At 39.6% G+C, this 25738-nt stretch overlaps 1 protein-coding gene across 2 annotated transcripts in view; it reads right to left on the reverse strand.

The window, feature by feature from the left end:
• The window catches only part of SLC16A9 (solute carrier family 16 member 9), a 58715-nt gene that overhangs the window by 32263 nt on the left and 714 nt on the right, over positions 1–25738 (reverse strand). For both annotated transcript variants that reach the window (XM_030798601.1, XM_003258244.4), the window contains exon 2: positions 2269–2500. In XM_030798601.1, the coding sequence (XP_030654461.1) occupies positions 2269–2464 (196 nt within the window). In that variant the 5' untranslated portion in view covers positions 2465–2500. The remainder of the gene's footprint in view (positions 1–2268; positions 2501–25738) is intronic.

Genomic DNA, 25738 nt, shown 5'->3' on the forward strand with positions numbered 1-25738 from the left:
GTACTTGCTGTCTCCCAGAATTTTGATAAGATACCCTAACTCTCTGGTCCCTACAAGCAGGGCTGGCTTGTTGGATTTGTGACCTATGCAAGTTGCACAGGGCCCAGTGTTTAGAAGGATTCCACACTTGGTTTAGTGCTCTGCTGTCGCTAAATTCTTAATTTTTTAACAAGGATTCTGTATATTCATTTTGCACTGGGGCCTGCAAATTATGTAACCAGTTCTGCCTAAGAGTAAAGAGGGCTGCTCCTGGCTCTTGAGATGAGTGATCATCCACCTAGAAACTTGGAAAACATGTAGAGCTGCAGTTGAATTGTCAAAAACAGTCAGCTTCAGCTCTGACCACCAACGCCCATCCTTAAGGAGATCTCAGCTTGCCTCAGCCCTCTACTCCAACCTGGACAGACTTGTGAAAAGAAGCTTCATTCTTCAAGCATGTGCTAACTGAGTTAGCATTTCAATAATCCTTTGACCCTTGCTGGAAGCCAAAGTAATTACATTTCTGTTTAACTTAGTATTTGCTAATAGAAATGGTGACTAATTAGAGAACATTAAAAAAATTATTTCCTCCCTACTACAGGTCTTATTTTAGAAATCAATACATTCAAATCACATTATTAACATATCAATTATCATCCACTTGTACTTTGATGGCTTTACAAACAATCCTTATTTTGAGAAACTCTATCAAACAAATCTAGGGCAAACTTTCCCTGTTTTCCTTGAGCTCATAATGGCAATATTATTTTTATTTGTTTACTTATATTTAATCATCTTATCTGACATAGCGAGATGATCCTGCATTGTTTTTTAAACCTTTTTGTCTTTTTTATAATTTAACAAGGTAATACAACAATTGGAGGCATTGCTTTTTTTGAAAGACATCCCCTTTAAAATTCAGGAGAGAAGCATATTTAAAAGAAGGAATGACTAATGCATTTTTCATGAAACCATTTTAGAGCTGAAAAATACCTTACAAATCATATTTAATGTCCTAATTTTCCCCATAAGAATAGAGATTGTGATTTGCTCAATGAATAATGGTGAGTTCATAGCACACAGGAAGAGAGCCCAGGGCTACTGACCCTATCTAGATCACCATCTTTTGTGCTTAAATAGTTCCAAATATGTTGGAGTAATGGTCACTAAATATTACTGCAGAGTTCCAACTATGACTCTAGAAGTTCAAGTGGCATATGACTTTAATGGTGAAAAGGAAAATAAAAAGTCTCTACTGTTCTCTCTAAAGATGACAGGAATCACTATTACATCGTATGTAACTGTTCATCAAGAATAGCACTTTTGGAGACACACAAAATATATCACGTATATCTTATACATAACAATATAATAAAATCCTTAATGAGGATTTTACTTTTGTGATTGATGACTGGATTTTGTAAGACTCTTTGCTATGTCAGCTTTTTCTTGTGAAGTTCTCATGACCACAGGACACGTGATTTGACCACCGTGTATCTGAAGCAGAGAAGAGTAATCACAAGCCATGTAGAAGCTGCTTAGGGGCCGGGCGCGGTGGCTCACGCTTGTAATCCCAGCACTTTGGGAGGCCAAGGCGGGCGGATCATGAGGTCAGGAGATTGAGACCATGGTGAAACCCCGTCTCTACTAAAAATACAAAAAAAAAAAAAAAAAAAATTAGCCGGGCGTGGTGGCGGGCGCCTGTAGTCCCAGCTACTCGGAGAGGCTGAGGCAGGAGAATGGCGTGAACCCGGGAGGCGGAGCTTGCAGTGAGCCGAGATTGCGCCACTGCACTCCAGCCTGGGCGACAGAGCGAGACTCTGTCTCAAAAAAAAAAAAAAGAAGCTGCTTAGAGGGCTGCTGAGGGCCATTTGGTCCTTTGGTCCTTACCAATGTACCTTGAGCATACCTGGATCACTACCTTCATCTCCCTGACTCATTCTTAGTCACACATGTGTGTGTCTTACAAGACTGTGAGCCTCTTAAGGGCAGGAACCATGTGTTTGCTGTTCATCTTTTCATTTCCAGCATCTAGTTCAATGCCTGACACATCGTAGAAAATAAAGTAATAAAGAAATGAATGAATGGATGGATGATTTAACATCTTAGGGAGTGCCTATATTTTCACACAGATTTATTACAGTGAAAGTACAATCATTGCAATGAAGGCAGGAAAAGATATGTTATACTTTGAAAAGAAAGCCCTCTCTGCCTTGCATAATGTTCATGACGTAGTAAATGTAATTAAATGATTAAAGAGTAAAGAGAGGCATAAATTTATCTACTTACTTGCAAGCAAGCCAACTCCACTTGCCAGGGATCCAACCCAGGCTGTTTTTCCTTTTCCTTCACCAAAGGCATCCAGCCATTCTATGTACAGGACTCCAACAGCTAGCGGGGATCCGTAACACAAAAACTGAGTAAGGAAGGAGACAAACACAATCACCCAGCCCCATCCACCGTCAGGTGACTTTTTCAGTTCCATCGTAAGACAAAATCAGGAGGTGTTTCTCTGCAGGTCCTAAACAAAAACGAACAGAAAAGAAAAGCTTATTTAGAGTGTGGTAGGGCACAGCACTTGGGATTAAAATATCTCCTCCTGCCGGGCGTGGTGGCTCACGCCTGTAATCCCAGCACTTTGGGAGGCAGAGGCGGGCAGATCATGAGGTCAGGAGATTGAGACCATCCTGGCTAACACAGTGAAACCCCGTCTCTACTAAAAATACAAAAAATTAGCCGGGCCTGGTGGCGGGCGCCTGTAGTCCCAGCTGCTCGGGAGGCTGAGGCAGGAGAATGGCGTGAACCCAGGAGGTGGAGCTTGCAGGAAGCCGAGTTCGTGCCACTGCACTCCAGCCTGGGCGACAGAGCGAGACTCTGTCTCAAAAAAAAAAAAAAAAAAAAATCTCCTCCTAAAGTAAAAAAAAAGGTTCTCCAAAGACGTACATGGAAAAGCATAAAATATCACTGACATAGCAAGTTATCAATACATTTGCATTTATAATTTGAATAAATGATGCATACACACGGTACAATTCTTTTAAATTATAAAAAGGCATAAAGTGAAATAAGCCTTCTCAACCTTGTCCACCTTCACCAGATTCCCACCCTGCTCAACCACAGAGAACCACTAACTTTAGTTTCTTAGTTTTTAGTTTCTTGGGTTCCCTAGGAAGCAGATTCCTAGCAAGAAGGAGACTGATTAGGAACGTTCTCGAATTGATGCCTATGGAAGGGCACAGATGGCAGAGGGAGAAGATTAGCTGCAGATAACCTTGCAGTTATAAAAAAGGAGATTTCTAAACTTGGGATGACCCTTCAGAGATGTGCTGAGCTGGGTGCTGGGAGCTGCCCATCCACACTTCCATGTTGATCATGCACTGGATGTGGCTACCCAGGAATGGGTGGCGATCTGAGGTAAGGTGGCTCCCTTCAAAGGAGGCAATCTATCCCCATAAGGGCTGTCAGCATTCTCAACAGCTGGGGCAAGGACTCTGTCATTCCTGAAGGGAGCCTGGAAGGGAACTGGCAGCACACCACAATGTTCACCAACTGGAGTATTTTTCCAGGTTCTTTATGCATTTATAAGCAAAACCAAGCAAATATTCTCAATGTCTCTCTTTTTCATAAAAAAATAGTATATTATATATTACATTCCCCACCTTCCTTTGTCCACTTAACATCCTGAGAGATTTTTGCCTATCAATACATAGACAGCATCCTTAGTCATTTTTATAAGTACATAGGATGTATGCATATGGCTGTATGCTTGCTTATTTATTTACTTATTGAATAGGCAAAAACACTTGCATGGTTCAAAATGAAAAAAAGACCAAAGGTAAACTGTCCCCTGTCTAACTATTTCCATCTAAGCCTTAGCTCCTCCACAGGTAACCAATGCATCTTGTTTCTTGTATGTCCTTCTAAAGTTTCTTTATGTATACACTGGCAAACTCAAATATAGATTTCCTCTATTTTTTACACACAAAAAAATAGCATATTATATACATTGGTATGTGCCTTGTTCTCTTTCACTTGACAAATATCTGGAAGATCTTCCACATCAATGCATACTCGCCTTCCTCATTCATTTCTTACTTCTGCACTATATTCCAGTATGGGACTTTATCTTAGTTTGTTCGACCTGTCTCTATGGCTTCAATGAAAAACAATGTGCAGTGAAAAACCTTACATATTCATATATCTTTTTGCTTACAGGCATATCTGTTAGGTAAAATCCAAAAGAGGAATTGCTGAGTTAAAGGGAATATACATTTGTAATTGTAATTTCAGAAAATATTGAAAAAGGCTGAGGTGGGAGGATCATTGAGGCCAGGTATTACCAAATTAAGTTCAAGAGCATTGAACTAATTCATGTTGTCTCCAGGATTTTGAATGTGTTGTGAAACTTTTGGATTTTTGCAAATTTCTTGGTTTTAAAATAGCATTTCATCATAGTTTCAACTTGCATTTCTCTTTTTTTTTTGAGACAGAGTCTCGCTCTGTTGCCCAGGCTGGAGTGCAGTGGCACGATCTCGGCTCACTCAACTTTCATTTCTTACAGTATAAATGTCGTGTACCATTTTGGAGATGAAAAGCCAGTTGAAATTCCTAATTCTTAGGTGTATATGGATATTCTGTTCTGTTCCATTGGTCTGTCTATTCACATATCATTACCACATTTGTTTCATCACAGAATCTTTTTTATAAAAGTCCTTTTACCATATTTTAATCTCTAATGGGGCTTTTTCTGTCCTTGTAATTACACTCCGTTTGCAATATTTTGTAGCTATTCATGTTTTCTGTTCTATATGAACTTCAGAATCAGCCTGTCTGGTTCAAACAGAAATCAGATGATGCTTTCATTAGGACTGAGTTAAATTTAAAAATTGATGTAAGGAGAATTGACCTTTTATGATGTCAACTCATTCTAAGAACATAATATGTTTTGCATTTGTTCAAGTCTCCATCCATGTTCTTTGTGTTTAAAATGTTTCTCAATATTTCATTGTATTGCATTTTTATAGATTTTATCCTCACTGCTAATATTGTAATTGGGGTCATTTCTTTTATTTGTCTTCTGTTTGTATGCTTAAAAGCTATTGATATCTGTATGTTAATTTTACATCCCACTTCCTTACATAATTCTCCTATTTGTGGTGGATTTTCAGGTGATTTTCTTGGGTATATACAATGCACAATGCAATATAGTCATATAGTCACCTACAGTTACAATTTTTTATCTCCTTATATGTCTTAAATTTTTATACTTTCAATTTCCTTTTTTTTTTTTTTGAAATCAAATGGTAGATTTATTGGCTGTCTCTGTTATACAGTGAGGTGAAAACATCTTAATTCAGGACATCCTCCACCTTGTTTTGGCTTCCAATCGTACTGCAAGACCAGCGTCAGGCACATAAGCTGATTAATCAGTTTCGCTCTTGTTGCCCAGGCTGGAGTGCAATGGCACAATCTCGGCCCACAGCAACCTCCGCCTCCTGGGTTCAAGTGATTCTCCTGCCTCAGCCTCCTGAATAGCTGGGATTACAGGCACCCACCACCATGCCCAGCTAATTTTTTGTATTTTTAGTAGAGACGGGGTTTCACCATGTTGGCCAGGCTGGTCTTGAACCTCTGACCTCAGGTGATCCACCTACCTCAGCCTCCCAAAGTGCTGGGATTACAGACGTGAGCCACCATGCCCGGCCCCTAATTTCCTTCTTTTGTCTTTGCATTGAACAGTACATACAGAATAACATCAATTAAGAAAAGTATACATTTTTGTCTAGTTCCTAACTTTAGTGGGAATGCCCTCAAATACCATGATGTTGCCTCTGGTGCTACGTTAGATTTCTTTTACAAAGTTAAGAAAGTAATTTGCATTTTTATATTTTTGAGTGTTATTATAAATAATTGTTATTACATATTATCAAATGTATTTCCAGTGTATAGGAAGATGGTCATACAATTTTCCCTTTATAACTTTTAATATGATAAAATATATGTTTTCTACTACTGAAGCATCCATGAATTATTGGATTAAATTTCCTTGGTTCATGGATTATTTTGGCTATGTTAGTCTATTTTGGCGGAGGGATTTTTTAATTTATAGGCAAAATTTGTCTGTTTTTGTTTTTGATTTCTACTAGTGTTGGTACCCAAATGGTGTTTACTTTATTTAAAACTTTGGGCTGGACACAGTGGCTCATGCCTGTAATCCCAGAACTTCAGGAGGCCAAGGCATGGTTTGAGCCCAGGAATTCGAGACCAGCCTGGGCAACATAGTGAAACCCTATCTCTACAAAAATATACAAAATTTAGCCTGGTGTGGTGGTGCAGCTGTAGTCTCAGCTGCTCAAAAGGCTGAGGTAGGAGGATGGCTTGAGTCCAGGAGTTTGAGGTTACAGTAAGCAGTAATTGCACCACTGCACTCCAGCCTGGGTGACACAGTGAGACCCTGTCTCAACAACAACAAGAAAAAAAAAAAAGGAAAGAAAAGAAAAGAAAAGAAAAATTTTCCTTCTTTTTCTAAACAGCTTACATGGCAATGGATTTGGAGATCCAAGGCTTAACCTTCAGGTCCCCAGCAGGGCCTCCCACTTAACCTGCACCTTCCATGTCTCTTCACTATGCCAGGTTTACAGTCAGGTGCAACAGAGTCTTTGCCCACAGATTCTTCCCACCATGCACTTGGCTGTGGTTTCAACAGATAATATCTGAAGACAGTAGGAATATCAATTATCCATTCACACGCAGCCTCATCAGATGACAAGGCATTTGGCTACCTTCAGAGAGTCATAGCTATACCCATCATTTGCCTGGGCTTCCATGGATTTATTTCTTCACTTTGATTTCAGAGCACTGGGCAGAACTCATGTCACCATGTGCCATAAGTCTTTATACAAATTAACTTTCAACATTTAATAATCAAAAACACAAAGATGTTACAATTAGTGAACAAAGCTGTAGGTATAAAATCTAGACATTCAAACCACATGATTGTGTTGACAGAATTATCCAAACTTCCAAATCAGAAACTTTTGTAGTAATCAAATATGTCCCTCCATTGGAAATTTCCTCTCTCTGGTACCTACTCTATTGCAAAAGTAAACAATGCAATTCTGGTCTTTCTAATGACAATTTAGTACTTTACAATTTCTGTTCAGAATCCTCTTTAAAGAAAATATTCTCTGAACTCCTCAAACTAGATAGGATATGATAGAAATAGCCAAACATCTAAACAGACTAAGAGGTTGTGTGAAGACAAATGCATATGAGATTGCCCTTCATTCAAATGCTCCAATCACAGCACTTCAGGAAAAGTACACATTTATAGAGACAAAGCACCAGAATCATGAATAAAGCCAGTATTCCTGGGAGGTTGCGGGCAATGGGGGAGGACGAAGAGAACTATCTCCCTTACCAGTTTTCAAACCTAAGTAGACAAAAATGCCTTTCTACACCACACACCTCCACCCTGCCTTGCATTGCCATGCCCTGCCTTCGGTGACATTTCAGGATGTAGGACAAGAGCCAAAGAAATTCTCACAGTAAATATTTAAGAGAGCAAACTTGGAAATACAAAGTTCCCATGCACATCAACTCTGACTAGAAAGGCAAGTTTTTATAGCGATGACTAATAGCTTCTGATCTGTCATCATCTCAGAGTTTAAGATACATGTAGTGTCAATAGAACACAGTGAAAACTACCATTTAGTGATTTCCTGTATTCTGTCACTCTAGCACCCTCCTCCCATGGCTTCCTCTATTCCCTAGGTGCCTCTCACCAGCTGTTTTTCTGATACTCTGTACTGCATAAGGTGATTTTATGAATAGGCTAGCCTTCATTCTCCTTTTTTGTAATGGTGCTCAACTTCCTTTTTGAGGATGTAGATCAGTCCTATGGCTAGAGGGCTTGTGGGACTGTTAATTAAGTTTCCTTGACCTTGAGCAATAAAGGGCATCTAACCCAAGAGAAGCCAGTAGGCTTTCAGGACTCTGAATCTTGATTGAAATGCCTGAATCTTGAGTGAAATGCTATATAAGGAAAGAAAAATCTGCAGAGTTTACGGATCCCCATGAAAGTGCACTGAAGAGACCTCTGTCAGTCCTACCACCGTGACCTCCAAGAGACACCGAATTCTGGTTTCTCCAGGCTTCCACGTTTGTGAGCTAACCCAGTAAATGATTTTGTTAAGTTATCGGTACTCATTTCTTTACTTGCAACTGAATAAATATATTGTGAGTATGCAGTAATTTCAAGTTGATTATTTTAACCATCCATACCTCACTTGGTCCCATTTAAGACAAAGGTAAAGCTGAGGAATATTGTTGATGACCATACAATATAAGAAATATAGATGTGCCATATCTATTTTTATGAAAATTTCTTATTATCCTCCCTTCTTCATATCTTATGATCTAATATGATACATTCCCTTATTTGGCATTCTTTTTAATAAAAATTCCAAATGAACTAAAATTTCCACTAAGCCCATTTATCCTAATGTTTACAGAAATCCAGTAAGAGAAAAGTGGTCTTAAAAGTTAGCTGGGTGTGGTGGCATGCACCTGTGGTCCCAGCTACTTGGGAGGCTGAGGCAGGAAGATAGCTTGAGCCGAGGAGGTCAAGGCTACAGTGAGCCATGATTATGCCACTGTTCTCCACCCTGGGCAACAGATCAAGATGCTGTCTCAAAAAGAAAAAAAAAAAGAAGAAGAAGAAAGTGGTCTTTATTCAAAATGTTCTTGATCACTTACATTTAAGTTATATTGCGCTAGCTACTAAAGGAGACCAGAAGACACGTAAGGTATGGCCCCTGACCTCAGGAACTCTTTTAACTCACTTAGGAAGGTAAGATATGTGTACATGGGAAGGTGTGTCCACGTGGAAAGGTATGTGCAAAAGAGTATGTACACGATTGGGTGACAAACAAGTGGGAGGATATTAAATGTTTAGGAGTCAAAGGAAATGAAAGCACTCAAGGTGGGAGCAGGAGTGGAAGGGCCTCATAAAGTAGGTTAGTTGTAAAGAACAATGAAGAGATTCATAGAAGGGCGGACAAGGCAAGAGGAACAACATGAACATACATGTGTAATCAGGATAGGCCTGATAGGTTTGGTGGAGTTGGAGAGGGCAGTTCTTACAGGGCTCACAGAGCAAAACAAGATTAGAAAAATGGTACTCTCCATGTAAATTCAAGAAGAATGTGTTTCAAGAAGTCTGTGTTTATAACCACAAGAAATAATTGTTTCTACATATTTTAGAATAAATCATTTATATTATCTAAGTGGTGGAATTTTTTTTCCAAAAAAAGAAAAAAAAGGCCAGGTGGGGTGGCTCACACCTGTAATCTCAGCACTCTGGGAGGCCGAAGTGGGTGGATCACCTGAGGTCAGGAGTTCAAGACCAGCCTGGCCAACATGGCAAAACCCCGTCTCTATTAAAAAATACAAAAATTATCTGGGCATGGTGGCACACACCTGTAATCCCAGCTACTCGGGATGCTGAGGCTGGAGAATCGCTTGAACACAGGAGGCAGAGGTTGCAGTGAGCTGAGATCACGCCACTGCACTCCAGCCTAGGTGACAGAGCAAGACTCCATCTCTAAATAAATAAGTAAGTAAATAAATGAAACAAGATCTGTAAGTATCAGAAGGCACTATGTTATTTAGACTTACGATCTATGTATATATTCAACGTTTTGGAGTCTTATTCATACAACTGTATGAAAATGTGTAAACTATTTGAGAATTGGAATCTCCTTTAACCAGAGTGTTAACAAACCAGGACTCTGAGTGGCCAGACACCTTCTAAAACTCAAAATTAGAAACCATTTTGAGAGATCATTTGAAGAACACTAATTTAGGGGCAGTTTTGTTATACTACAGGGTTAAAAGAAGTTTCACAGAATTAATTTGAATTTGAACTTGAACTTGTAAGCATCTTTCTTAACTTTAACTTAAAAAAATTAAATACAGTACATGTATTATGAACTTCCCTTGGAGGAGAGAGAAAAGCATGAAATAATATTAACCATAAGAAGATATCACTATTCAACAAAATTAGATTATCATTAGTAGAAAGGATAGTATATCTCCTAAAGCCAGAACCTGTTTTGTTTAAGGGGAAAGGAGAGTTGGCAAGTTCTAATCACTTCCTTTGGGAAACGAAAAAGACTATTGATGAAAGACTACATTTCATTCACAATAAAGCTTTAAGTTCCAATGCCTTCGATTATGTTTAGTTCTGCTCAAATAATGCCAATCCTTTGTTTCTTCAACTCTTTACATTGGCTGAAAATCTCTGCTCTGGATATAGGCTGCCAGAACTGCAGGTGTGACATTTAAGAACACTGAGTATTTCTATCCCTGAAATGTATACATATGCACTATACTAATTTTTGCCAAATACAAAGTGATTTACAAGTATTTAATCTTATTTCCAGTTGACAGTTTCCTGTTGCCTTTGCTCCCTTCCCCAAAATTATCTTTCCCTAATAACCCCCATTCGAGCATTGTCTATAAATATCTCCTTAAAGATTCATAGATAGACTTTTCACTTGAGATATAAAAGGTCAACAGTAGCACATTTTTATTTGAATCTCAATCACTACCAGATTGTCTGGTGCTGAAGCACTTTATTTTAAGAGCCTAGAATCCTGTGACTTTATCTTGGGAAAAATCAGAAAACCTGATTCCAGGTTGATTTTGCCTTGACCTAGTTATCTGTGAGGTGAGTCAAAAGTCTAAATCATGCTGGGTTCCATGACCTTCCTACAGTTACATTTATGACACTGTAAGGCTATAAACCATGGGCGAGGAGGTGGACTGAAACCCTCACATGCTGCTGGTGCAGATGAAAAGGCTGAAGCCACTTTGGAAAAAAGTTTGAGGGGTGGAAATGGGGAATGACTGTTAAAGGGCTTCTTTGTGGGATGATGAAAACATTTTAAAATGAGATTGTGGTGCAGGTAGCACAACTCTATGCACATGCTAAAAATCACTGAGCTGCACACATTAAATGGATCAATTTTATCATGTATGAGTTATACCTCAATAAAGCTGTTAAAATAAAACACTTCAAAAGCTACTGAAAATTATGTTTTAGCTCTGACTCCAATGTAGGTAACAAGTTTTATAAACTAAAAAGCAAACCTGTTCAGCCAGAAGCAGTTGTAATACTGATATCACTCTTTCCCTCAAACAATGACTTTTATCCCTCCAAACATGTATCATTTATTCTATACCACCTCAGTTTGGGTGAAGGAATCCTGGGAATTGAGAAATAATTAACCAATACCTAAAAACAACAAAAAAAAATGTAGGTAAACAAGTCATTCTTTGGGTGTTTTAATGAAATGTAAGCAAAAATGTAGATAATTTTTTGGGAATTCTAAAACAAAAGGTAAACAAATATATTTAATACAAACTGAAGCTCTCAATTCAAATACAAATTAATTACATTTCATTTCATGAGAGGCATAACACAAGTGATCATATCTCTAGTTCTTGAGTCTGCCTTCTCCATACCACATGTAATATTCTACTTTTACTTTTGCTTTCCCATTTCTTAAGCAATTTCATTTTATACTGTTCAAGGGGTAAAAAGTGCATCTGCAGTCATCAGCTGCAACAGTGTCAACACACTTATAACTGATTTTTATAACAATTTTTAAGTAGGATAGAACTTTAAAATAAGTCTCCTCTGGGTCAAAGACCTAAACTGTCAAGTAAATCTACTCTCTTTGTTGATTTATATACTAGCAAATGTCATCACGTTAACACTAACGTAAGTCCTTTAAAAGTTGTAGTCACTAGATCAATTTTGTCACTTTCCAATGTGACAATGTGACATTTTAAAATGTCAGTGTATCATTTCTCTTCTAAAGTCAAATAAATACAGTTATATATCAACATCAGTTTTTACGGAAAAGAAAAAGAATCCACCCTGTTGTGCTTCTAAAGTATTAAAACTCTTTGTAAAATCATATTGAGTCATCTTTATTCTGTATGTGTATATATATATATATATATATATACACACACACACACACACACACACAATTCTATAAGAATTTCCTACAGTTTGAAATAGCTATTCAAGGGCGTGAACTCCAAATAATAATTTTATTTATTTATTTATTTATTTATTTATTGAGACACAGTCTCACTCTGTCGCCCAGACTGGAGTGCAGTGGTGCCATCTCGGCTCACAGTAAGCTCCACCTCGCCAGTTCATGCCATTCTCCTGCCTCAGCCTCCCAAGTAGCTGGGACTACAGGTGCCCGCCACCATGCCTGGGTAATTTTTTTTTGCATTTTTAGTAGAGATGGAGTTTCACCATGTTAATCAGGATGGTCTCAATCTCCTGACCTCATGATCCGCCTGCCTCGGCCGCCCAAATGCTGGGATTACAGGCGTGAGCCACCACGCCCGGCCTCCAAATAATAATTTTAGTACAACTGTAAATCCAGTTGTGGTGGTCTTGATCAGATTGTCTCAGAAATCAAGATGGGATTAAGCTACTTTCATGTTTCTGACTACTAGCATGCTAAATATTGAAGGTAAGAAAACAAAAAAGAGGATATGAAAATCAAGGTTTCGATTAAATATCTACATCTTAAAAATGAATGCTATTAGCCAAACAGTGATGAATATATATAGAAAATAGTCTATATATTAAGATAGACTATAGATCGAATACATTAAATATCCTAAATATTCATCCAGGTGCAGTGGCTCATGCTTGTAATTCCAGCACTTTGGGAGGCCAAGGTGGGTGGATCACTTGAGGCCAGGAGTTTAAGACCAGCCTGGCCAACATGGTGAAACCAAAAAAAAAAAAAAAAAAAAAAAAAAAAAACATGGTGAAACCCCATCTCTACTAAAAATACAAAAATTAGCCAGCTGTGATGGTGGGTGCCTGTAATCCCAGCTACCCGGGGGCTGAGACAGGAGAATCACTTAAACCCAGGAGGTGGAGGTTGCAGTGACCTGAGATCGTGCCACTGCACTCCAACCTGGGTGACAGAGTGAGACTCCATCTCAAATATATATATATATATACACACACACACACACACATATACACTTATATATATATACACATATATATACATATATATACACTAAATTTTTTTATATTATATATTATATATATATTTTAAATATATACATAAATATAAGTATAAATATATTTTAAATATAGTATATATTTTATATATATACACTAGATATTTTATATATTATATGTGATGAAAACTGATAAACATATATAGATAATGGATCCAAATGCCCATCAACTGATGAATGGATAAAGTATGATATATATCTACACAATGGACTATTATTCAGCAATCAAAAGGGATGAAATGCTTATACATGCAACAACATGTATAACCTTAAAAACCGTAAGCTAAGTGAGAAAACATAATTGAAAGAGACCACATATTGTATGATTCCACTTATGTGAAATGTCCAGAACAGGCACATCTGTAGAAACAGAAAGTAGATTAGTGGCTGCCTAGGGCTGGGAGGTTTTGGGGTAGGGAGAAATGCTAATGCACATGAGGTTTCTTTCGGGGGTGATGAAAATGTTCTAAAATTGATAGTAGTGATGGTTGTACTATTCTGAATATACTAAAGCCATCAAGGGAGCTATATACTTTAAATAAGTGAATTATAAGTAATTTGTAATTTAGTAAATCTGTTACCAAAAAAATTAATGTAAACCCTATGTGAATTTGTCAAAACTCATCATACTGTATGCTTATAATTGTTGAATTTTACTGGACATAAGTTATAACGCAACAAATTTACTTTTTAAAAGATGAATGCTATAAACACACAGTTACAATGACCAAATATATGGCCTGACTTAGAGATAAAATTAGCAACAGCTGCATGAGACTTTTCATAAATATGAGCCCCCCCACCGGGTCAATGGCCCTCCTTGCTGTCCACATCCACTCTCCCCACCTATACCTACACCCAAATTTTTAACCTAGTAACAGGTTTGTATGAGGGAAATAAAATCAGGAAATTATGTATTGCTTATTTCATTGGTATTATGGCTCCTCAAACAAAGGAGCAACAGAGCAAAGCTTCTGCTCAGGTGCAGGAATGCCTAAATATCCTGAAAGAGGAATCTGAACAATGAGAAAAAAAACATAAATTCAGGGTTTCTGAGGTCAACATCAGTGTCCTTGGGCTGCTTTAGGTACATATGGAGGAAGGAGATAACAGAAAACTATTTTAAGCAAGTTAACAATTTTTTCAATTACTTCCTAGCTTTCCTTTATTCTTAGTTTTACCATGAAGATGGGGTAGACAGGAAGAAGTCACATTTTTCCAGCATCTGGTTCCAGAATGATAGAAACTGAGTAATGGTTAAGATCAGAGGCTTCTTAAATCAAGTTTGTATCTAAGTTCTGGTCCAGTCTGTGCTACTTAGCGTGGGATTTTAAGCCAATTGCTTGTTGGCTTTGAGCCTCAGTTTTCTCATTTGTAAAATAGGATAAGAGTGGGTTGCAAATTCAAAGCTCACTGCTGGGCATACAGTTAAAAAAAAAAAAAGCTCAATAAATATTAGCTATTACTTTCACAACCTGAGGGTTTTTTTCTGGTATTGAAGAATCTGGAACTTAAGGGATTTCTGGTAATTTCATAGCCATTGTCTAAAGAGTAGTTACTGGTTACCCCAGAGTTCTAGAACAACAACTGGTTACTGGATCATTTAGAAATCTAGGGCTTTGGAAACTTTTAAATCTTTAGTTATTTCTTAATACTTAGAACACTTAAACAAAACTTTACAAAACAAAAGAGCAGAATAATTAGATCCTTTCAGGAGAATATGACTTTTTTTTCCTAAGCACACTGGACCATAGAGGAAGACCAAAGGAATGTACAGTTGCCTGCTCCTTCTTGACTTGCAGTATTTGACTCTGTCCCCACTGGTGGTGGCAATGCTATTAACCCCACACTTTGACGTGGCAAATCCCCAGAATCTGTTGGCTGGTCTCTGGCTAGAGAATGAGCACAGTTTCACCCTTATGGCTCCGGAAAAAGCAAGAACACACCACTGCCAGCCAGAAGAGAGAAAAGTCTTGTTCTGTCTCTTTCCCATTGTCCCAAATAGCCAAGCACAGGTTCAACCACCCCAAATGCCACCCTTCTGCTGTGCAGCAGCCAAGGAAAAGACCCGGGAGGAGCAGCTCCAAGAATCTCTGGGCAGTCAGTGCCCAGATACTTGCCCCAATTCTTTGTGTCCAAGCCACACTCAGCTGACAAAAGCCAATGCTTTGTCTCTTCTTTTTTTTCTTTCTTTCTTTTCAGACAGAGTTTCCCTCTTGTCACCCAGGCTGGAGCGCAATGGAGGAATCTTGGCTCACTGCAACCTCCAACTCCCAGGTTCAAGCGATTATCCTGTCTCAGCCTCTCAAGTAGCTGGGATTACAGGCATCCGCCGCCACGCCCGGCTCATTTTTTTTTGTATTTTTAGTAGAGATGGGGTTTCACCATGTTAGCCAGGCTTGTCTCGAACTTCTGACCTCAGTTGATCTGCCTGCCTCAGCCTCCCAAAGTGCTGGGATTACAACACTTTGTCTCTTAAGCACTGCACAGTCGAGTTTATCTTTGCATTTCTCATACCCCAGTGTTCTGCTCTTTCCCCAGTTCTGCTTTATCCGCAGTCCCCAACAGAACAGGCATGGGGCTGGCAGGAAAACCCCTGAGAAGATTCTAATAAAGATAATGGTGTGAATGATGATAATCATAAGGCTGTCAGGATAATGACTGTCACCTATTAATTTGCTCAAATTAACAAAACAACCTCTCAGTGTGGGAAAGGTAGCAGGAGAGAGGCTGTGATCATTTGGTAAAGGTTATTACGTGGTTCACAAGAATGGCTGGTTGAATTTCCACTTCTCTGTGTTTTCAATAACTACAGTCTCATACAAGTACACACACAGATACTTACATCTATGAGTAGACGAGAACGTCTATTCTAGAAAATTTCTCATAAATTTCGCATAAGGAATAAGCACACTGGCTGGTGTCCTGGATAACCTGAGTGTACATCGCAGCTCTGGTACCAGCCAAGAGTGTGACCTTCAGCAAGTTACTTAAATAGCTCTGTGCCTCTTTTTCTTCATCTGAAAAGTGAGGGGAATGACAGTATTTACCTCATCAGATTGTGGTAATAATTATATGAGTTAATTTCTGTAAAGCACTTAGCCCAGTGCCTGGCACGTAAAAATCTCAATATGAAGTATCACTGTTTTTGTTTTTTAAATCCCTTTAGACGTAACACAAAAAGTTATTTTTTATCCTCATATAGCTCCCCCCAAAATCTTTAAGGTACTTTCCCTATAAAGACCTCTGGCCAGAACATCCTCGACTCTCCTCCTTCCCTGCCACAATAGGACATCTTCTGTCAGATACTTGGTTCTAGGTTTTCATTATTTCAGATTCAGCTGCACTGAAAACACACACACACACACACACACACACATTAGTACCACATCTCTCCCCCCACCCAAAAATAATAACAGGATATGGTAATGGCATTTTTCAACATCTCTTAGAATAATTTCCTGATGGAAAGAAAAGTCAGCAAATAAGAAGAAAGTCTCAGTGAGGAAAGACCAGAATGACAATCATAGGCTGCTCTTAGAGCATTGAAAAGCCCCCAGGTCACTGACAGCCAAAAAAAAGACAAAATCAAGAGGCACTGAAGTCCAAACAAGGTTTGCTTTTGTTTCCTTTCTTTCCTTCTTTCCTTTTCTCCTCAAATCAGGAAACCACATAGCTGGCTACCACTCCCTTTCCAGATGTTGCAGTACAGTTATTAGGGTACCTGTTGGTAGAATGAAAGCTGACAAATGCTGACTTTGTCTCTTAAGCACTGCACAGTCAAGTTCATCTTTGCATTCTTCATACCCCAGTTTGCTGCTCTTTCCCCCGTTCAGAGACCCCTTCCTTATCCCCAAGACTCCTAGGATCTCCCTTTCAAAACCAGTTTGCAAAAAAAAGGTGGTAATTCAATGTGCATCAAAAAGCAAATGAAGAACTCCATTTTAAGTTTGTATTTCACATGAGCATGTTTCTAGTGACCATCCAAGCATAAGCTAAAACCTACAGGGGATTTCAAGCCTGGCCATGAAGCACAGGCATGGAGCTTCGCATAAAGTAACTAGTAAGTGTTCGATATAGTTACTGTAGTTGCATCTTTCAAAGGTTTTCTTAGAAAAACATGAAAGGGTACTCTCACTACCTCTGCTTCCTCACCTTCTCATCATTCCTCTACTCAGTGATTTCTGGCTTCTGATGCATCCAAACAAGAAAAAGTGTTTTCACTATGGCATTCCCTGCATCCTCACAGTTCATCAGCACAGCCTCCTCATTCTTGACACTGTTTACTTCTCTGTTTTTACGAACCACTGCCCCCTTGGCTTTCGTGAGCCCACTCCCACAAGACTCTCCCAGGCTCTCTCTAACGCCACCAAGTGATCACAGATACTCAAGCAAGAAGTCTGAAGTCTCCATCCCCAGCCCTGACCTCTCTTCAGAACTCCAGATCCACATTTCTAAAGAATTTTTCACCATTTTCCATGTCAAGATCTCAACTGGATGTACCCAGGCCCCTCAAACTCAATTCTTAATTTCTCCCCCTGAATTTTATCTGGAAAACTGTCATGACCATACTTCCATTTGCCCAAGCACAAAGTCTCCACTTCATTGCATTCCAGCTCTTCCTTGAATCCCAGCTCCTCGTCTCCAGCATCCTAGGGTCCCCCAAAGAGTTCTGCAATCAGACTCTTCCTCTCCATCTTTTCTGCGAATGCCTGGACCATCACAACTGCCTACAGGTGGATCCCTCAGCTTACACTGTCTCCCTGCTGCAGGGCATCTGCCGAGCTGCTGCCAGATCCATCTTCCTAAACCGTGGCTTTCTGGTCATCTCAATTCTGCTTCCAATTTTTCAAATCCTTCCATGGTTCCTCATTACCCACAGTTTACCCATTAGCAGAGCACAAAGTTTTATTTCATTAATTACAAAAGGACACTAAGAAATCAATGACAATCATTCTTTCCCTCATGAAGCTTACAGTCATCCATCACTAAAACTATAATGTTATTCAAAAATTATAAACAAAAATGAAAGCATTGGTTTTATAAAACCATGTTTTGTCCATATGACATCAGATATCCAGATCTTTAAATAACTAGCCAGTTACCTGATTCTTTCTTCTAAAAGTCTATAATGCTAGGATGTCCCACAAATCTGTGCCCTCCAACCCACAGCTCGTGACTCAGCATTTTAGCTATGCTCCCTCTCTTGTCCAAGCTTTGACTCTTCAGTTCCTGTTAGTAGCTGGAGGCAGCTGGAATGCCTTTCTCCAATTCCTACTCTTCCTTCAAGACTGAGCCCAAATGTTTCTCTCATCTTGATGCCATCTGTGAAACTCTACATCAGTCATTCCTCCTCCAAGGTGTCACACCAATTTAAGCATCTCTGCCATACACTTATTACAATAGATTGTTATTTGTTAAGGGACTAGCCCACAAGTCTATCCCATATGCCTAGCACTAAGAATTATGATTGGCACATAGGGAAAGCTCAACAAATCTGTATGGAATGAATGAATGAATGCATTAAAATCCTACTTACCTAAAATCTCCTATATATTCAAACGATTAATCAAATATATTTCATTCAACAAAATGAATTGAGTGCATTTAGAAGGCATTGTGAGGTGAAGGAGATGTGGCCCCTTCCTCTCTGGAGCTTAGAGTCTGTCTCCACCATTGAATCTGAAAAGCTAGCCAAATACATGAGTAAAAAAATTAAAATCCAAATCTTTTACCAATATAACATCAGATGACATGGCTGTAATGATCAAATAATTACCTGATTCTTTCCGATTCAGTTTTAAATGTTAAACATTCAGTGATGGTTAACATATTCTCTGATGTGAAAGGGTGGGGGCTGACTCATTACTGGGGCTAGGACAAGGGCAAATCATGGCTCAGAACTGTCATTCAGAGCCTCTTGTTTGTCCTCTGTAGTCACCTCAGTCACAGTAAGGTATGTGGTTTCTCTGAACATGTCATTCTTGTTTTATATACTCAGATGCTTCCTTCTCATTGTCAACATCTGCTCTGAACTTTAAGTTAAAGTCAGGCCCACTTGTTTGTAGAATAGCTCATTGACATAAAGCAAATAACACATCCTAGCCAGTCAAATCCAAGAAACTCAGCTTTAAAAACACACTTGTATTAAAGAATTTCACTGCAAATCCATTCATTATGTTTACTTTTTATTTTTTGGATCCATATAAATAGCTTTTTAAAAAAATCAAAATTGCCATATTAACTTCTAAAAGTCAAACCCTTAATTTATCCACCTAGTTGAAATTCAAGAACATCCCCAGATAGCTCTGTTTAAGGAAGAGGGACAGAATACGTGGTGAAATATTGCCAGGTTAAAGACAATGAAGATTTCTTTGTCTGAACACCGTCAGCCAAGCCTATAAATACCCCTCATCCAAGTGGAAACCAAAATCGATTCTTTCACATTGAGATGGAAAGGCAGAACAGGAAGTAAAATATTTAGAGGAGCAGTTCTGAATCTTGGAACTAAATCACACTAATTGTTCCTGAAAGGGACAATAAATACAGGTAATTAACTTCTGGAGCCTCTGATTTTTTGAGACAGGTCCTTGCTGTGTTGCCAGGCTGGGGTGCAGTGGTGCAATCACAGCTCATCACTGCAGCCTTGACCTCCCAAGCTCAAATGATCCTGCTACCTCAGCTTCCCAAATAGCTAGGACTACAGGCAGGTGCCACTATGACCGCTAATTTTTCATTTTTTGTAGAGACGAAGTCTCACTGTGATACCCAAGCTGGTCTCAAACTGCTGGGCTGAAGCAGTTCTCCTACCATGGCCTCCCATGGTATGAGGCCTCTGAATTTTATCAATAGTGCGGCTATGAAAAAGGATATTTTTTAACCTTCAAGGCCTTGTAGATTTTTCATAGTATAGCATTTGCCGAAGAGCTCCTCCAAAGCTGTCATAATTTGGATACAGGGAGTACTACCACATGTTTTAGCAAAAGGGGAAGAAATTGGTTATATAGGATCACAAAAGTCTGAAGTCAGAAGGAATTTTGGAAACTTTGGCACCACTCAGGCCAAATCTGGTCTCTTCATGTGTTTTGTTTGGCAGACTCAATGTTTTTGGTTTTGTTTTTAGTAAATTTGAATGAATTGCTGATTTTTTTTTTCTTTTTTTTTGAGGCGAAGTCTTGCTCTGTCACCCACGCCAGAGTGCAGTGGCGAGATCTCGGTTCACTGCAAACTCTGCCTCCCAGGTTCACGCCATTCTCCTGCCCCAGCCTCCCGAGTAGCTGGGACTACAGGTGCCCGCCACCATGCCTGGCTAATTCTTTTGGTATTTTTTTAGTAGAGACGGGGTTTCGCCCTGTTAGCCAGGATGGTCTCAATATCCTGACCTCGTGATCCGCCCGCCTCTGCCTCCCAAAGTGCTGGGATTACAGGCGTGAGCCACCACGCCCGGCCAAATTGCTGATGTTTTAACACTAGAAGATTTCACATAAAAATCCGAACTTCAGGATTCTCTCAAAACATTGAAAGTTCTGATAACACTGGGCCCTCATTCTTACGTAACGATTAACTGGAACTGAGTAAGTCTGGCTCTTACTGAATGAGGCATTTTCTTTCCAGGTCCTTCTACTCCCTAATATCTCCCTGACACAGGACTAACGTTGCCTTGCATTTAGTTTCACCTGCGCTATCCCCCATACCTCCACACACCTACTACCCAACCACTGACCCCAGTCTTCTTTGCTCATTCATGATGCCTGTCTCATCTGGGTAAACCTTGTGAAGATCGTGATTGCCACCACTGATCTTATTCAATCCCTCAATCTACCCATGAGGAAACTGAAGTTGAGAGACGTCATGCTAAAGGAGAGAACAGTTTCAGGATCCTTTACTCACCAATCCATTGAAGAGTCATCTATTTCTAAGTCCTACTCTCAAACTCAAAAGTGAAAATAGGGATCTGTAAACCACTCAGAGCCTGAGAAAAGATGGAAAGGTCCAAATATTTAACAAAGTAAATACAAAAATAAAGATGTAACAGTTAAATTTAGGGAGAGTGAGGGCCAGACACTGAGATACATTGGTATCATCATCTCCCTGTGTCCCACACTGTTACCAGGGTCACTGGACTGCCGGGCTCTCATTTCAGCTTCTGTCTACTCCACACAACCCTCTCCTGCAGAGCGTGGCCTGAGAATAGTGTTCTGGTGAAGAAATCTATGATAATAACAACACTGACGTGTTCTTTCAGTTAGCAAATGTTTTGCACAATTTATACATGATCATACGATGTTTGATCTGTTGTCTAAATACATACTTTAGTATGTCATGTACAAAGTAGTATGTTTACTGTATTACCTTCATAATAAAAAAATCAAGACACACAGAAAAATATATGGGATGCTGAAATGCAAAAAGATCTGGTGATTTGGGGAGTTTATTGGGAATCATGAGAATATTGGCAATCAACATGTTCCGGAGGCCTGGTCTTCACATTTTGTGCCATCGCTGTTGCTAACATCTTTTTTCATCCCACATCCTGTCTCTTCTCAGAGTTTAAGAGTTTCTTTTGGGTGGGTCATAAAAGTACAAGATCCCATGAGTAGTTTAAAAGTGTATTAAAACATTAAAATATGTCCCGTCACTGAACGTGTAAGGTAAAATTAATCCAAATGATGAAAATGAAGATGCAAAGAAAAAAAAAGCAGAGAAACAGTCCTGCTACAGGAATCAGGCCCAGTTTCTATCTAATATTAATAATAATTATCATACACTATGCCCCTGTTACATAATAGTACAATAGTTCAAAGGACAGGCTCTGGGCGTAGCCTCCTTGGTCCATTTACTTAGTTGTGTGACATTGTAAAAATTCTGTCTAAGGTCAAAATAATGCCTCCCTAGATAACATACGGCTATGTGGCTCCCTTGACATAACATGTTTAATAAACATTAATTATTATTATAATTAATGATTATTAAATGCAACAGAGAATAGAAAATGACTATACACTGCATATTGCCCCAGGAAAGTGGAAGTGTTTTTCTATCTGAAGTTTTAATCAAGCTAAGAGCTATTAATATCATAGGAATGCAGGTTTGGGGGTAAAACACTGTTGGATTTAGATAAAGCATTGAAGGATATTAGGAATACATTATTCTTTTATTAATTGAAAGAAACTGATAGGAAGTAAATATTGAGATTTTAATCAACTACTTATTTTAGAAGGAAACTCATAAAACTGAAATTTAAGGCAAAAAGTACAGTTAAGGATGTTGATACTGTTTATGTAAATATACCAATAATGTTCAATCACATTTTAATTTCTTAGCATGACATGTCATAGTCTCCATAATCTAGCCCCATCCCACCTCCCAGCCTTATCTGTCTTAAATTCCAGGCTTCAGCTACTCCAAACTGCTTTGCTTCCTATAAACACACTAGACTTCCTTATCTCTGTGCTATTCTCTTGTTCCAGCAGGCCTCTTTTCGAAACATCAAGGAAATCCTCTTCCTAAATTGCTACACCCACCCCACAACTTTTCTTCATACTTAGCCTTGAATGAACCTCTCCTTTTCTTTGTCATTTAGTAGCACACTACTGATGTTACTACCCTATGAATCCATTTATACTATCTTGTAATACAGATATTTGTAAGTCTACTTTTCTCACTAAACATTTGGAGGCAGGGACCATGTGTTCTTTTTTTGGAAATTGGTTTTTTGTTATAGTTCAATATCATCATCCATAAGGGTTACTTTGGTGTCTGCCAAGAACCTCCCAAAGAAAAGGCTAAGTAGCTCAAAATATATACATTTTTGCAATCATTAATTAAAATCGAAGTCATTAAGTGATACTATCTTGGAAAGCCATGATGGAAAACAATATGGTGGCTCCTCAGAAAAATAAAAAATAGAACTACCATATGATCCAGCAATCTCACTATATACCCAAAGGAAAGGAAAGCATTATATTGAAGAGATAGCTGCACTTCCATGTTCCTTGCAGCATTATTCACCATAGCCAAGATACGGAATCAACCTAAATGTCTATGAGTGGATGAATGGATAAAGAAATGTGATACACACACACACACACATACAATAGGCGACTAATTCGACTTGAAAAAGAAGGAAATCAGTAAGGCATGGTGGCTCACGCCTGTAATCCCAGCACTTTGGGAGGCCGAGGCAGGTGGATCACCTGAGGTCAGGAGTTCGAGACCAGCCTGGCCAACATGGTGAAACCCCATCTCTACTAAAAATACAAAAAATTAACCAGGCATGGTGGCATGCACCTGTAATGCCAGCTACTTGAGAGGCTGAGGCAGAAGAACTGCTTGAACCCAGGAGACAGAGGTTGCAGTAAGCCAAGATTGTGCCACTGCACTCCAGCCTGGGTGACAACAGCAAAACTCCGTCTCAAAAAAAAGAGTGAAACTCTGTCTCAAAAAAAGAAAAAAAAAAAAAGGAAATCAGCCGGGCACAGTGGCTCATGCCTGTAATCCAGCTTGGAAACCATGGCGAAACCCCATCTCTACAAAAAACACAGAAATTAGCTGGGTGTGGTGGCACACGCTTGTAGTCCCAGCTACTTGGGAGCCTGGTGAGAGGATCACCTGAGCTTGGTGAAGTCGAGGCTGCAGTGAGAAGAAAGGAAGAGAGAGAAGAAAAGAGGGAAGGAAAAGAGGGGAGGGAAGGGAGGGGAGGGGAGGGGGGGGGGGGGGGGGGGGGGGGGGGGGGAGGGGGAGGGGAGGGGAGGGGAGGGGGAGGGGAGGGAGGGAGGGAGGGGAGGGAGACTTGAATCTAAAATGGCTGAACTCAGAGAAGAGAGTAGAACCCTGGTTACCAGTAGTTAGGGTTGGGGTGAAGAGATGTTTATCAAAGGATACAAAATTTCAGTTAGACAGGAGCAATAAGTTTAAGAGATCTATTGTGCAACATAGTGACTATAGTCACTATAGTCACAATTTTGAAAATTGTTAAGATGGTAGATTTGAAGTGTTCTCACCACACCAAAAAAAAAAAAAAAAGGATAAAAATGTGACGTAATACATAGGTTAATTATGTTGGTTGGGCCATCCTACAATATATTACTATTTCAAAATATCGTGTTGTGTGCATCATAAATATATACAATTTTTATTACCTAATTAATTAGGGGTTTGAAAGATTGGGGTAAGGAAGCAAAACTTGAAAATGTGACCACATCTGTATAGTTGTCATCCTCTAGCTTGAGTTCCATGGCCAGATCCACCCCAGAGCACCATAATGTGCCCTGACACATTCAGACACCAACCAATTCACACCACCTTTTCAGACTCAAAGTCAGAAGCCAGAAAAGATTTCCTAATGTCTTGATCTACCTCCCCATATCTTTGGCTCCTCCCAATGCTCATCCTATGGATATGAAGGACACCTGTTATTCCACTCGCCTACACAAAAAATGGAAGAAACCAGTAAGGATCTTATTAGAGGATCAGTGGTGCTGAAAGTCTGAGTTGCTGCAAAATTGCAGGTTAAATTATTTTATCTAATTGCTACTTCCGAGGACTTTTTTTTGAGGGGGGGGAGAGCGGGACTGGTTTCTGGCAATGATATGGGTATTAACCATGTTTTCTGCATTTACATATTTATTATTAATTATTGCAACAGATAATAGAAAATGGCTTTACTCTGCATTTGGTACAGGAAAGTGGAAGTATTTTCCTATTAGAAGTTTTAAAAGACGCTATAATCATGCAACAAATAATCATCCTTTCTTTTCGGAATCTTCTCTAGCTTCCTTAGCCCTCTGCCTAAACCTGCCTGAAGAATTTCTCGAAGCTGAAGCCAACTCAAATATAAGAAACTGTTAGGGCATACCAATTTACAGAATTTGATGGAACAACGGAAAATCCTACTCTGGGTGCAGGGAATGGGAGAATCCACCTTCAATATGAACTATTACTCAGTTAATTCAAGATTTTTAAAAAACACATCAAAATTGTAGCCTAGAAAATTGATCAAAAATGTAGCCTAGAAAATTGATCAAAAATGTTATATCGAATAACTTACTATATAAGTAATATATTTAGTGTAAATCCTGACTAAACTTCTAGGATAGTTTGTGTTGGATAGGCTAGGCACCCAGAAAACAAGGTAAAGCATTGATTTGCTTTTGACGGCCAAGTTTGTTCGTGGTTATCAGCTTTCTGGAAAGCCTCTGGGCGCTGCTGAAGCCAGAGCAGGTTACCTAGGGAGAACCAAAGATGGGGCATTAAGCGCCAAGTCCTCCCAAGTTCTGGCTGAGGGTCCAGGTGGCCGCGGTGCCAGTGTCTCCAGCGGCGGTGGCGAAGGCTGGGCTCCCGCGCTCGCCCAGGGCTGCCGGGTGGTGCTGAACCTGGCGCCACCGTGAAGAATCCGCCGGCCCTGCGCGCTGCGCTCCACGTAGGTCAGGAGTACCCCCGGCGCCCCAATCCCAACCCTCCGGGGACACCTGCTTGCTCGCGCTCCCGACCAAGGCAGTTGGAGGCCTTTCGGTCCTCTGGGAAATGGAGGCCCACCTGCATCACATGCACCTCTCCCTGCTCTTCCACCAGTAACCCTAGAAGCTCTCTCAGGAGTCCAGAGGCGGCTCTCTGGGGGGTCACCGTA

The sequence above is a fragment of the Nomascus leucogenys genome, chromosome 18 (genome assembly GCF_006542625.1).
Source record: "Nomascus leucogenys isolate Asia chromosome 18, Asia_NLE_v1, whole genome shotgun sequence".
Classification (NCBI taxonomy): domain Eukaryota; kingdom Metazoa; phylum Chordata; class Mammalia; order Primates; family Hylobatidae; genus Nomascus; species Nomascus leucogenys.